We start from the raw sequence: 13,138 nt of genomic DNA, 5'->3' as shown, positions 1-13,138 counted from the left end.
AAAAGGCTTATGGCCACACTCCACCAGCCACAAAAAGTGAGACTCATCTGAACAAATAAAGATGTCCACATCTGAATTAGCCATTCTAGTCCCTCTCGGAGGGAAGACGACATTTCTAAGGTGATTCATCTCAACCTAAAATAGATTCCTACAGTTGGCTAGATGAAATACAACATTTCTAGGGTGATTCATCTCAATCTAAAATAGATTCCTACAGTTGGTTCGATGAAATACAGTCCAAGAGTGCCTACCTCTATTCAGTAATTACACAAAGACCAGAGGAACTAGCTCAGACTTGGATATCTACTCTGTAGGCATCTAAAGATAAGTGAGATGAATCCCACCTAATGTGGCTACAGAACTACCATACAATTCTTAAAATATAACCACCACAGACAGTACCTGTTTGTGTCACACACAACAAGTTTAAGCCCAAGACAGTCTTTCAAAATTATTGCTTTAACTATGCACTACCATCTCATGACACACTCACCCCCCTATGAAAGGTTAGCTTTTCTGGCTAGGTTTACTCCTCAAAGGCTTTCCTAAAATAATACTTTATTACTAAAACATTATTTTGACTTTTTGGAATCATCAAAAGGAAATCATAAAAGATACACATAAGCACTCCAAAATTCAGCAGAATAACACAAGTCATAGAATCATAGACTCATAGAATAGTTTGGGTTGGAAGGGACAGTTAAAGACCATCTAGTCCAATCCCCCTGCAATGAGCAGGGACATCTTCAGCTAGATCAGGTAAAATAAAGCTGTCAGCCCCCATTTAGCCAGTTTAAAAAAGAACATCTAAATCCATCTATCAAGATATTACAGTAAAATATGCTTGAAATAAAATGTCAACGAATAAGTACATTTATAAAACTTATGGGTGGCACTCTTCATAGTCCATGAATAAATATACACACCAGACTTGGAGAAGCATTGCAGCTCTTCAGCTGCTTAAGTTAACAATGTGGCAACACTGGCACAACCTTTCTAAGAACAAGACAATGCTATTTTGAAACACTTTCTTCCAGAAGGAAAGGAAAAGAAAGAAGCTGCTTTGAATTGAAATTTCTAAGACCAGAGATGCCACAGCCTATTAAAATGTGTATTTTCCAAATGTATGTTCCTGGCATGCACAAAAACCCTAGCTTTTTTTTTTTTTTTTTGTCAAGCTTTGACAAGTTTAAAGAAGTCAAAATTATGTTAGGAGTGACTGTAGCTCAAGTGGCACATAAGAGTTCTTTAGTCTAACCAGATGAGTTTTTAAAATTGAAATCTACTCGCAGAAGCTATTAGGCTATGTCTAGTAGCAAATACAATGGCGTAACAGCAACAGGTCAGCAGAGAGAAGCAGCTGGTGCAGAAGCCCCTGCTTCTAATTTGTGAGTAGTTCAGGGAGCTTAGATCACGCTTAGTCTGGTTCACTGGGCCAAAAAACCTTACAATGCATGTGTTTTAAAGGTGACTGAGAACAAACTACTGGTTCAGTCCCTTATGTTTGGAGTTGGAGTATGTTTGGCATGTGCCTGGAGTAGCACTAACCTTGCTACACTATAGTTCATTTATACCAAAACTCATCTGCAAGTGCCTGGAATAGCACTAACCTTGCTACATTATAGTTCATTTATACCAAAACTCCTCTGCAAACCAAACCAATGAGCAGTAAGCGGGGATGATGGGATTCAATTCAAACCAATGCTACAGCTCTGAACCAAAATGCTCGTGTGCACACAGTCTCTGAGTACTTACTTGATTTCAGGGTCTCAGTCTAAAGTCCTTAAGAGTGCAGCCATACAAAGAAGCAGAGATACACACTCACACACACACACACACAAGTCTAGGCACACAAACAACCTAAATTTTCTAAACTGAGGTACTACTCGAGGGATCAAGTTGGATTCTTAAGTTTTGTCACAATCGACATGCTAATTTTTTTTTAAGATATGTCTCTGATTACCTAAGCAATTACAGATCTATCTATTTATACATGCAGCACACACACAGGATTGCTACCAAGTCAAATAATTTCAAGTAACTGTCATGTAAATGTCTTCATTTTGCTATGGAGTTATTTTCTAAAATTATTTTAACAAATTCTTACTGCAGATTTTCACTGAAGAATGAGAAAACTATATCTATATCCTACACATATACAGTACTGTATGAGGAAGTTACAGATGCTGTGATATGCATCACTTTACAGGTCCTGCAGATCTGAACACCTATAAAACAAAGAACCATATTTTCTAAACAGGAGTGAGAGTTGTATTAGCTATTCTTTTTATTTATTTTAGAGCTTTAAAATAGGCCATGAAAAGCATCTTCAGACTAGTTACAGCAAGTCTGGCATCCAGATCATAGACCACAGTATGTCTCATTGAAAGCTGAGGCAACAATTTTCATTGGAGTTAAGCTGTGAAAACAGTAGAAATGCACTGTCTAAAACAATTCTTTTTTTTTTTCCCCACAAATTTTATAAGCATGTTTAATTCATGAGCAAGATATGGAGACTTCAGTAATGAAACCGTTTTATGAACAGCACTATAGAGAATAAACTCTTATAGGTTAACTTAAGAACATTGGATTTGGTTTTGGTATCAAAAAATTATGGAAGGAAAAATTACAATATCCTGAATTATAGAAATTTAAATCAAACATTAACACATACAATTGATTACTTTCTGCATCTATTTTTACTTATTTTCACCACTCAGAAGTAGTCACGAATCACAACTTACCAATTAAATAACACATTTACTTAACAGATTTCAAACACTAAATACTTGGCCAAACCTATTAGTGTATTAAAAAGTATGACTGTAACTAGCTAATGAAAAGATACTACACAAGCTCTTAAAAGGCTACCCTGTTTTCCCAGTCACTTTCAGGCTCAAATCAGGTCGCTGACAGAAATCAAGAGTCTCATATAACATAGTTCATTACTGAAAAAAAAACAAACAAACAAAAAACAACCTCTCCAATCATATATTGCTGAAAGAATAGAGGGTAGCTGTTTTCTTGTAAGTTTTTGGTTCATATTATTGTAAAATGCTGATTCCCATCAAGTCGGCTGCAAAACTTCCACGGTTTCAGCTGGCCCTGGAGTCCAAACAGGGACTTTTCAACAGAGTATTCAGAATGGTTCACTTCCCACAATCACCCACCAAATTATTTCATCTTACAATGAATTTGATTCTTACTTGATGTGAACTGCCCAATTTAGAATTTGTTTTTTATAATGTGCAAGTATACCAACAATAGTGTTTACACTCAAGTGAAAAAAGCTATTAAGCAGCTAACCTTAGTGCGGACCTATTCCACAAAAGTTAAGATGCTTTTATCTTTTTAAAAAAAAGAAAAAAACCTGTTTCTTCAAAGTCCATTAGAAGAATAGGTACAAACATGGGTAACAAAAGAAACCAGGGAAGGGGGTTTCTTTCACAATAAATCATGAAAGCCTATGGTTCATTGCTTTCCCAAATCTATTTGTAAATGCAAGCATCCGCATATTTAAGGTTTTCTTTATTTTGATTATTTCCTTTCCTTACAGCATGTGCATGAAACAGAAACAATAAATCCTTGTTGTAAGCACAACTGAGACTGCAGAAAATCTAAAAAAAAAAAAAAAGCCCCACCAAAAAACCCACTTTGTTTTCAAACACTAGATTACTTGCTACAAAAATTATACCAGTATTTAAAGAACCAAGCAGCGAGGACAGAAAAATGCCAACTATTCTAGACAACCAGGATCCCCACATACATTAAAATGCACATAACCCAACAGACGTTTAGCAAACAATGACAACTACTAAACCTAGAAGAATTGGTGCTAACTAAACAGAACTGCAATGACGACTTAGGAGAGATCTGCTCACTTCTGATTTTCAAAACCCCATGCAAAACACTTCTTTCCCCTCGGAGAGGGGAAGCAACATACTCGTTTCAAAGCAGGAAAAGCACGGAACAGCTGCTGGTGGTTTACAACTAGCTTTGTTTTAGTACCAGAAACTTATGATTAAGAACAAGGAACATCAAACCTTGGTCATCATACAAGCGTAGGCACGCACACACACAGAAGCCAAAAATCACTATACCGAAAATATTAGATTATGTTTACCTACCCAAAAAAAAAAAAAATCATACTAGCGTACTAGGAACACATAGAATGGCTAAGTGTTTATTGGAAACAGTAAACTACATCCTAAGTTAAAAAAACGACATTTTTAGTCCACATCACATCAGTATGGTGTCACGCCTATACCAGTAATAAACAGAAGCACAGAGCAAACATTATACTGGGGATTTCTCTGTAAGCGCACAGTGTAACGCCGTTGCATCCACTCCTGTGTACCCTCACTGAACTTCAATGGAAGATAGGAGTTAGCGGTGTCCAGGTCATACCTTGGGCCAGCGTGCGTGCAGACAACAGCGTGAATTAAAAAAAAAAAAAACAACAAACAAACCCAAACAACAAAACCCCACCACCACAGAGCGATACTGGGAACAGGACGAGACCGCAGCGCCCTCACAGACAGGCTACAGCCCACGGACGGCCGCGCACAGCCTGCAGACAGGCACCCCTGCGCCTCTGCCACCGGCACCTCACAACGGTCACACAAGGGCTCGCTCGTGCCACATCACGGAGGCAGGCAGACACCCCACCCCACGCCATACGGGCCCACGGTCGCTCCCCACACTGTGCAACGCACCACCCACAGCCGTTAGAGCGGCTGCCCTCCTCCCCCGCCCCCACCTTCGGTGGCCCGCCGCTCCTCCTCGGCCCCCTCAGCGCTTGCCGCTCCTGCCTCGGCCATGGCGGGCGGCCCGGGCCCCGCTCCACAGCGCCCCCGGCACCGGCGGCATGCAGGAGGTAAACTAAGGTGAGGAGAACGAGCCCGTCCCGCCGACGCGGGGGAGGGCTCACCGGGGCCCCGCCAGCCTCCCCCTTCCCTGGCGCCGCCCCAGCAGCGCCGCCATCCCCCCGCCCAGCCCCGGCCCGCGCGACACTTCTCGCGAGATTGCGCCCCGCGCGAGGGGAGAGCGGGCGGTGGCCAACGGTCGCTGGTCAGGCGCGGCGGCCCCGGCACCGTCCTGCCGTGGGGGCCCTCGGGCCGGCGCCCTTCCCTCATCCCCAAATATCCACGGGAGGACTGGAAGTGAAGAGTGGGTGAAGGCTGGTGCCGCCTGTACGGCCCCCATCTGGGCCTCTGAGACCCGCAGTCGGAAAGGCCACGCCACACCGGCCGTGTTGACTATGTGATGGAAGTGTCCCCGCTCCCTTCCGGCATATTGGAGAGCCAGGGTAGGCGTGGGCCACTTCTGACCATTGCAGTGTGTGGGGAAATCCCAAAATTGCTTTGCCTTGGCGTGCAGACCAGTTACATTTTCAGGGTGCTGTACAGAGGACACCTTGTCTGAGGAAGAGTCAGGATCTTGGAATAATTTTTGGTTCGGAGAGGCCTCTTTGGGTAATCTATCTGATCCACTGTGTGGTCAGAGCAGGGCAGAGAACAGTGACACATATCAGTAAAAGGTAGCATAAAACCAGGGTTAACTTTACCAGTATATTAAATTGTGTTAGTAGACCTGGATTACACCACATGCTGAGGCTGTAGCTACGTTTTTTGCTAATACCAGGAGTGCACTTCTGAAGTGAATCTAGCCATCATCCTTATTCTGCTTTGGTTCACATCCTGGAGTAGTCCTGGTGTGTGCAAAGTGTATTCCTCTTGACGGAATGAAGACTTCAGGATGCACTTGTAAGAGATGAATGTGCTCCAGCTGTTAACAGACATTCACTCCAGTGGACCCCGCTAGAGCTAGTCTGAAATGAAACCTCTACAACATATACAGTGTGGTCATTGGGACCTGAGCAGTGCCAGTTCTACTTGACAGGACCTCTCCTAATGTCCTGCTCTGCTTGTAAATGTTGATGTAGCCTGTGCTTGCTCAGTTCCAGTTGTAGGTGTGGCAGAATAGGCTATTATAGACTCACACATCCTTACCCATGCCATCTTCGTGGGCTGCATGTGTGCCTGCTTCTATCTGTTGAACTCAGATATGAGGGAACTTACATGTACATTGCTGCTGGTATCACACACCAGTAAGGCTGGATCTACATGATCGGTGACCTGTGTGAAGGAAGCTACTTCTGCAGGTGTACTATTCAGTGGACTTTGAGAGCATCTGTCAGTTATTAGTAATGGGGGGTCCTTTGGAACTAAGAAAAGTAGGTGTAATATTTTGCAAAGTATATTACATTCTTTTGTCATCTGTTCTAGTGGTTAATATCTAAGTTGTTACATCTTTGCGCTGCAGACAAGTAATTGTTTTTTCAGATCTGGAGGCATGATAAAATTACTCTTGAGATAAAAAGAAGAACATCCTTTGCTAAAAGTGAAAAAGGAAGTGTGACTAAATACACAAAAAAATCCATGTGATTTTAATAAAAGCAAGAATATTATTTACATAAGTATTTTCATCGTTGACTACATTATGCTGAGGGGAAGTATATGTACGTGAATGCTAGTTATTTGTCCGGGTCAAAGGAAGTTGCAAGCATGCAAAGGGTTAAGCCAAACCTATGTGTTATAAAATTGCCCTTGCAGAAATAAAGTCCTTGCAAGATAGTTTTCTGAAAGGCTGTTTTCTTCAAGAGGATAGTCACATGCAACTGAACAATGAGTCTGCAGCTGTAGAAACAGTTCAGAGGAACTCTTGTTGTAATGCTTATAAGCATCTCACCACTGGTGGTAAGAATACAGGTGATTATGGTTATTTGTAAAATTACAAAAGACCGTTTACTGTTGACTCTTTTAGAAAGCTCCTCCACCCCTCTCCAAATTAAGGAAATTTTGAAGTCCTACTAAAGATTCTTACTGTAACTTGATAGACCTGGACAAAAACGTTGTATGTGTAAACCAGCTGTTTCTATCTCTGTTTTCTCTGTATAGGAAAGTTAATATTTTATGTTGGGAAAGCTAATACCTTGAAACAGAAGTCTCATCAAATCTTTGCTTCTCTACTTCCATCATGCCATCTAAAACAGCAGTTCAGTACTGTCTTTGTTTTAATTATGTATAAACATCTATGTCTGCCAAAACACTTTCTACAACTACCTGAAAGGAGGTTGTAGCGAGGTGTGCGTTGGTCTCTTTTCCCACATAACAAATGATAGGATGAGAGGAAATGGCCTGAAGTTGCACCAGGGGAGGTTTAGATTGGATATTAGGAAAAATTTCTTCGCCAAAAGGGTTGTCAAGCATTGGAACAGGCTGCTCAGGGAAGTGGTTGGGACACCACCCCTGGAGGTATTTAAAAGATGTGTGGACGTGGTGCTTAGGGACATGGTTTAGTGGTGGACTTGGCAGTGTTAGTTTTATGGCTGGGCTTGATGATCTTAAGGGTCTTCTCCAACCTAAATGATTCTGTGATTCTAAGAACTTGAAAAAGTAAAAGCGCAAAAAATGACGTGGGCTAAATCCATTTGAACACCTATGAATTTAATGTAACATAGTGGAAGATTAGTAACTTGCCTAATCAATACAGAACTGGGAAAAAAAACCCAGAAAACGATGTGTTTAATTCGTAGCTTTCTGAGATTTAGGCAGAATTTACTTGCCTAAACTCCAAACTATAATCTTGAGAATGATTACTCGGATGCAGACCTGAACTCCATTTGTGCCATCATTTATACTTTGAAGCTCCCAACACATTTTACATTCGACTTGGAAGCACCCTGTCTGTATGGGTGTTGGCAGCTCAGCATCTTGCCCATAGCTAAGCCCAAGGGTTAGACTAGGCATGCGGAAGGGCCAAGTGGGTGAATGGCTCTAACAGCATATGCTTACCTGGCCAGGGAATCGTGGGTTCCAGCTGCAGATGTTGCTGAACTAATGCGATTGCGCTACTACGACTGTCTCAATGCACACTTTTTCATAATGTACTTTTTTCCCCAAGGAAATCCAACTTTTCATCTCAAAATTTTAAGTTATATGTAATCTGACAGTTACTACTGCAGTGATATATATATATATATATTCCACCATGCTGGGTTCAGTTGGTCTTATAGAATTTCTATTGGACAAAACCAATTACAAACCACTTCTGCCCTAAATGAAATAAAAAGCAGCAGGAAGAGCTAAAAACCAGGAGTTAGACAGTGTTGCCATCTTTGAGAAAATCATTGTCATTAATGCACATTTGTTTTATTCATATACTACAACTGATAGTGAAAAATATTTCTAATAATTTGTTCATAGGAAGATTAAATGTCATGTTTGGCCCCACTAAAATACTCTTTTGCTCCAGTTTTGAAGCTAGGAGCTCCCTCCTTCAGCTTTGCAACATCAGTGGACACTGAAGGAGATTTCAGAAGAGTGAGTCAGCCACACGGACTGAAAATGTTTCAGAGATTCAGAAACCACAGAAAATTGAAAATTGCTGTTATTCTAAAGCTCAATGAGTTAAAGATGTAAATAATTCCAGAAAACTGTTTTAATAAACTTAATAGCTTAGCAGCTATTAAATACAAACTCTATCCATATGGGAACATTCAATGAGGACATTCAAAATGCAATAGTTCAGTTTTTTTAAACTGACTCACTAGTAACAGAGCTAATGTACCTTATTCACATTTTATTTAACATTTTTTAGTGCAGCAATAGAAGTACTTGTAATTCAATAGCTGCAGAAATTTTTGTCACTTTATGATATGTCTGGGTCAGAAAATCAGATCAATCCCTTAGCAATATTTACGCCTGTCATGTTTTCTTCTGTATTATTTCTCATCTGTGGTCAATGTCACATCTCCTGACACTTAGAGAGTTTGTACAAACATAATGTACTGCCAATTCATTAACACAGATTTTAAACATCATTATTATCCTTGTTTCTTATTCAAAGGTGATGACTGGTCTCTTCATTGAACATTTCATACATTTCATATATGCCAGTAACTGGTGTTTACAGCATATAGTTAACCTTGAGTCTTGACAGAGTAGGATCCCAGTTTATGTAAGGCACTGATTTTGAGTAGGCCACACTTGATATTTTTGCCCTGTTTTTAGGTGACCACTTTCTCTTGAGTAGCTTTTAGCTATAAAATAGAGAACAAAATGCTTTATGTAAGCAACAGATAGCCTCTTTTTTCCAAACAACTTATACAACAACTTGCTAACAGGGTAAAAATAACAATCAAACCTCAGAGCAGTTAAATAATAGCCTGAGACTGAACAATTAAAGAAAGGTGTCTGTATTATTACTCCCTTCCCTTTTCTGTAAGTGATTAATGACATTAATGACTAAAGCATAGTGCATCTTAACTATTACACAGTATATGACGAGCATACAGTCAGCATTTCTCTGAGATGCCATAGAATCATAGAATAGTTTGGGTTGGATGGGACCTTTAAAGGTCTTCTAGTCCAACCCTCCTGCAGTGAGCAGGGACATCTTCCACTAGATCAGGTTGCTTGGAGCCCCGTCCAACCGGACCTTAAATGTTGCCATGGATGGGCCATCTACCACCTCTCTGGGCAACCTGTGCCAGTGTTTCACCACCCTCATTGTGAAAAATTTCTTCCTTATATCTAATCAAAATCTGCCCTCTTTTAGTGTAAAACCATCACCCCTTGTCCTATTGCAACAGGCCCTGTTGAAAGGTCTGTCCTCATCTTTCTTCTAAGACCCCTTTAAGTACTGGAAGGCTGCAATAGGGTCTCCCTGGAGCCTCCTATTCTCCAGGCTGAACAACCCCAACTCTCTCAGCCTGTCCTCATCAGAGAGGTGTTCCATCCCTCTGATAATTTTTGTGGCCCTCCTCCGGACCTGCTCCAACAGGTCATAGAATCATAGACTCATAGAACCTTTGGGTTTTAAGGGACCTTTAAAGGCCACCTAGTCCAAGCCCCCTGCAATGAGAAGGGATATCTTCATCTAGATCAGGTTGCTCAGAGCCCTGTCCAACCTGACCTTGAATGTTTCCAAGGACGGGGCATCTACTGGTCCATGTCTTCCCCATGCTGAGGACTCCAGAGCTGGACGCAGGACTCCAGGTGGGGTCTCACCAGAGCAGAGTAGAGGGGCAGAATCCCCTCCCTCGACCTGCTGGCCACGCTGCTTTGGATGCAGCCCAGGATGTGGTTGGCCTTCTGGACTATGAGCACACGTTGCTGGGCCATGTCCAGCTTTTAATCCCCCAGTACCCCCAAGTCCTTCTCGGCAGGGCTGCTCTCACTCCCTTCATCCCCCAGCCTGTACTGATACTGGGGGTTGCCCCGACCCAGGTGCAGGACTCTGCACTTGGCTTTGTTGAAGGCCATCTTGAAGAGGATGCGAATTTCTTTGTCTATTTGCTGGGGCCAAGCTAGCTCCATGCATGCCATGCTTAAGAGACCTGTTTCAGAAGTTGAGAGTGACTGGAAAAAGCACCCTCCTCCACTGAGGGAACACTGAGAGGTTGACTGTGTTATTAGAATGACTTATGTCGCTTCATATAAAAACATACTTTAGACAAGTGCTTAGGGGGAGCTATCTAAGTTTTTTTTGTACTGAAACTTCAATAGCAGTAAACTGAAGTTACAGATTTTTCAGACTTCTCTTCCAGAACCCAAGTGCTTATGGTTTCCCTTCACACCAGGGTATTACATGGCTGAAAGTAAAGAACAATACCTGTGTCCGGAATCAAGTACTTTTTTATAAAGTACATGTGGACAAGCTAGCTAGTTAGAAGAATTAATACAATAAAAAAAAATATCTTTTTTAGTTGTGGTTTGTGCTTGGAGGTCATTGGATTACTTTTAAGGGCACCACAAGCAATTTGTCAACTTTGCTATAAATTCTGTGCCTGTGCATTAGCAAAATCTGCTATCATTTTAAAGCAAGAGTTCTTCCCCAAGTTGGGAGAGCCTTTTGCTTCAAAAACTATATAAATAGCATAATCATACTCTAATCAACCAATATAAAAAATAAACTCTTTAAAGTTATTTCTACTCTATAATTGGTTCAGGAGCCCTTCAAAGAAGAAAAAAAAAACAGCACAAAAGAATTCAGGCTTTGCCAGCAACAGGCTGTGCTACGCTGGCACAACACAGCACATGAACTGGTGTGGATTATGTTATGCAGTAGATCAGACTGGATTGTGATAGTAATATAGTCTGGCCTTAAAGATCAGTGAATCATGGACAAATTCCTTGCATGATGAAAGAAGTTTAACTTGAGAAGAGCTTCCAAACCCTGCTTGCTCTCCCTCTCTAATATCAGTATTGGAGCCAGTAGAAGGATCAATTTATTCTGTGGTTTTCTAACAAAACTAAAAGTAAAAAAGATTAGCATTTTCCAAAGTGCCTGCTTTATTTTGGAGTCCTGGCTGGTGAGGTTTGCGCCCACAAAGTAATTCACTTGTTTGTAAATCTCTTACCTGAAAGTCTCTCAATTTGATGGTGCTACTTCTGATTGAAAACCAAAATAATATTCAGTTTTTAAACAGCCTTTTCATTCCTGGCAGAAACTGGTATTTTCTGAATGCCTAACAAGAGCCTAATGTCTCTGAAAAACAGTGTTGCTGTTACAAATCTCTGCACAAGGATAAAGCAAGCTGCTTAGGGGGCCTGGTGAAATGAAAAGCAATTGAAACGTGCCCATGGAGCACAAGTGGCAGCCCCCAAGCTAAGTCCTACCTCTCTAGCATCAGTGAGATCACACCCAGTGCCTTTTCTGCTGTGGCTAAAAGAGAACAAAACCAGCTGTGAGGGCCGCATACCTCCAAGGACAAAACACCTTTCCTTTGGGTTTGCACACAACCAATCTGTGAACCTCCAGGCTGCAATTGCCTCATCCATCTTGCCTGCAAAGGTCCCAACAACACATTACATCACTGTCTGAAAGTCTTTTCCTTGGTTAAAGTAGACTTGTCACCCGCAGTATGGATTCCTGGTCTGTTCAGGTGGTAACAACCTCATATTAAACATCTGGTATAGGAACAGTGCAAAGATACAGGAACGTAAACCACCGGCAGTCTGTGCTGCTAAGTCAAGGCAGAATTAACTGAAGAGAGAAACCCAACAACGGTTGCATGGAGCGGGCTCTCTGTTTAAGTGTGTCTAACATCATTCAGCAGAGCTGTGCTGGTGGAACACATCACACATTGCTTGCTGCCCGTGAACTTCGCAAATCAAGAAGTCATGCCAATGTCTGCTTCCTAGAATATGCAAAATCCATACTGGGGCCCAATTATGTACTATGCTATTTCAGGAAAAGGAATTTAAGTAAATTGTACATTTTGCAAAGTTTTCTTGAGGCATTAGTTTAATTTTGTTTATAAAAAACCAGGTAATATTTTCTTCTTTAACAGCAGAAGTACCATGCCAGTTTCTCACCATTGTACTTGAAGCCAAAAGGCATCCTCACCATGTACTGTAAAATCTTTGTCTCATTTGAAAAGAACATAAGAGAGCATGGCATCAGCAAACAGCTTGCTTTTGAGACTGTACTTGTTCACTGGTTTCTTTGGGCTTTAGATAGAGATCTTTTGCTGATGTCAGTGGGAGCTGGACAAGACCTCAAAGGCAGCTGCTGGATTGAAAATCTTGAGATGGGTGTCTAGTTTACCAGTGATTCAGTCATGATAAAAAAAGGTCACTGAAGTCCTTATCTGATAATTCGCTATTATTAAATAGATATATTGAAGTCAGAAGTAGACTTTGTAGGGAAATTCAGTGTCCAAGACTAGAGGAGCTATTGCAGTTTTTGAGTAAGTCCTAACACTAGGGAGATGTATGTTCTAGTCTCAAATTTTTGTGGATGGCTGCACATGCACAGATGTGGCCTGGGGGAACATCTTGACACCTGCTTCCCATCGGCGCTCCACTACCTTCATATTCCAGCCCGCATCTCCACACAGAGGGGGAGATTCTGCCTACATCCCTGGAAGGAAACAAGGTGTGACATACATCTGGTGTGTATGTAACACTTGCTATCTGTAGCTGCCGTCTCTTTTTTTCAAGATGTGGAGCAGAGGCTGTGGTTGCTCTTTTACATCACAGCTTCAAGGTCACAGCACTTACTCTGCTGATGAGCTGCCCTCTCAACATCATTTAGTTTTGTGGGCAGGAAATGCAGAAGCAAGGGCAGA

At 41.5% G+C, this 13,138-nt stretch overlaps 1 protein-coding gene across 1 annotated transcript in view; it reads right to left on the bottom strand.

The window, feature by feature from the left end:
* BMAL2 (basic helix-loop-helix ARNT like 2) overlaps window positions 1–5,002 on the bottom strand; it is a gene marked incomplete at its 3' end in the record, with an annotated part of 35,630 nt that extends 30,628 nt beyond the window's left edge. Inside the window, exon 1 of the mRNA XM_082009543.1 lies at window positions 4,760–5,002. Coding sequence (XP_081865669.1) covers window positions 4,760–4,820 — 61 coding nt within the window. The 5' untranslated portion in view covers window positions 4,821–5,002. The remainder of the gene's footprint in view (window positions 1–4,759) is intronic.
* Window positions 5,003–13,138: the final 8,136 nt, after the last annotated feature.

This window comes from Phaethon aethereus, assembly GCF_964289735.1.
Source record: "Phaethon aethereus genome assembly, chromosome: 1".
In the NCBI taxonomy this organism is placed as follows: Eukaryota; Metazoa; Chordata; class Aves; order Phaethontiformes; family Phaethontidae; genus Phaethon; species Phaethon aethereus.
Note: the sequence above shows the minus strand (reverse complement) of the source record. Positions and strands in the feature narration are given on the sequence as shown.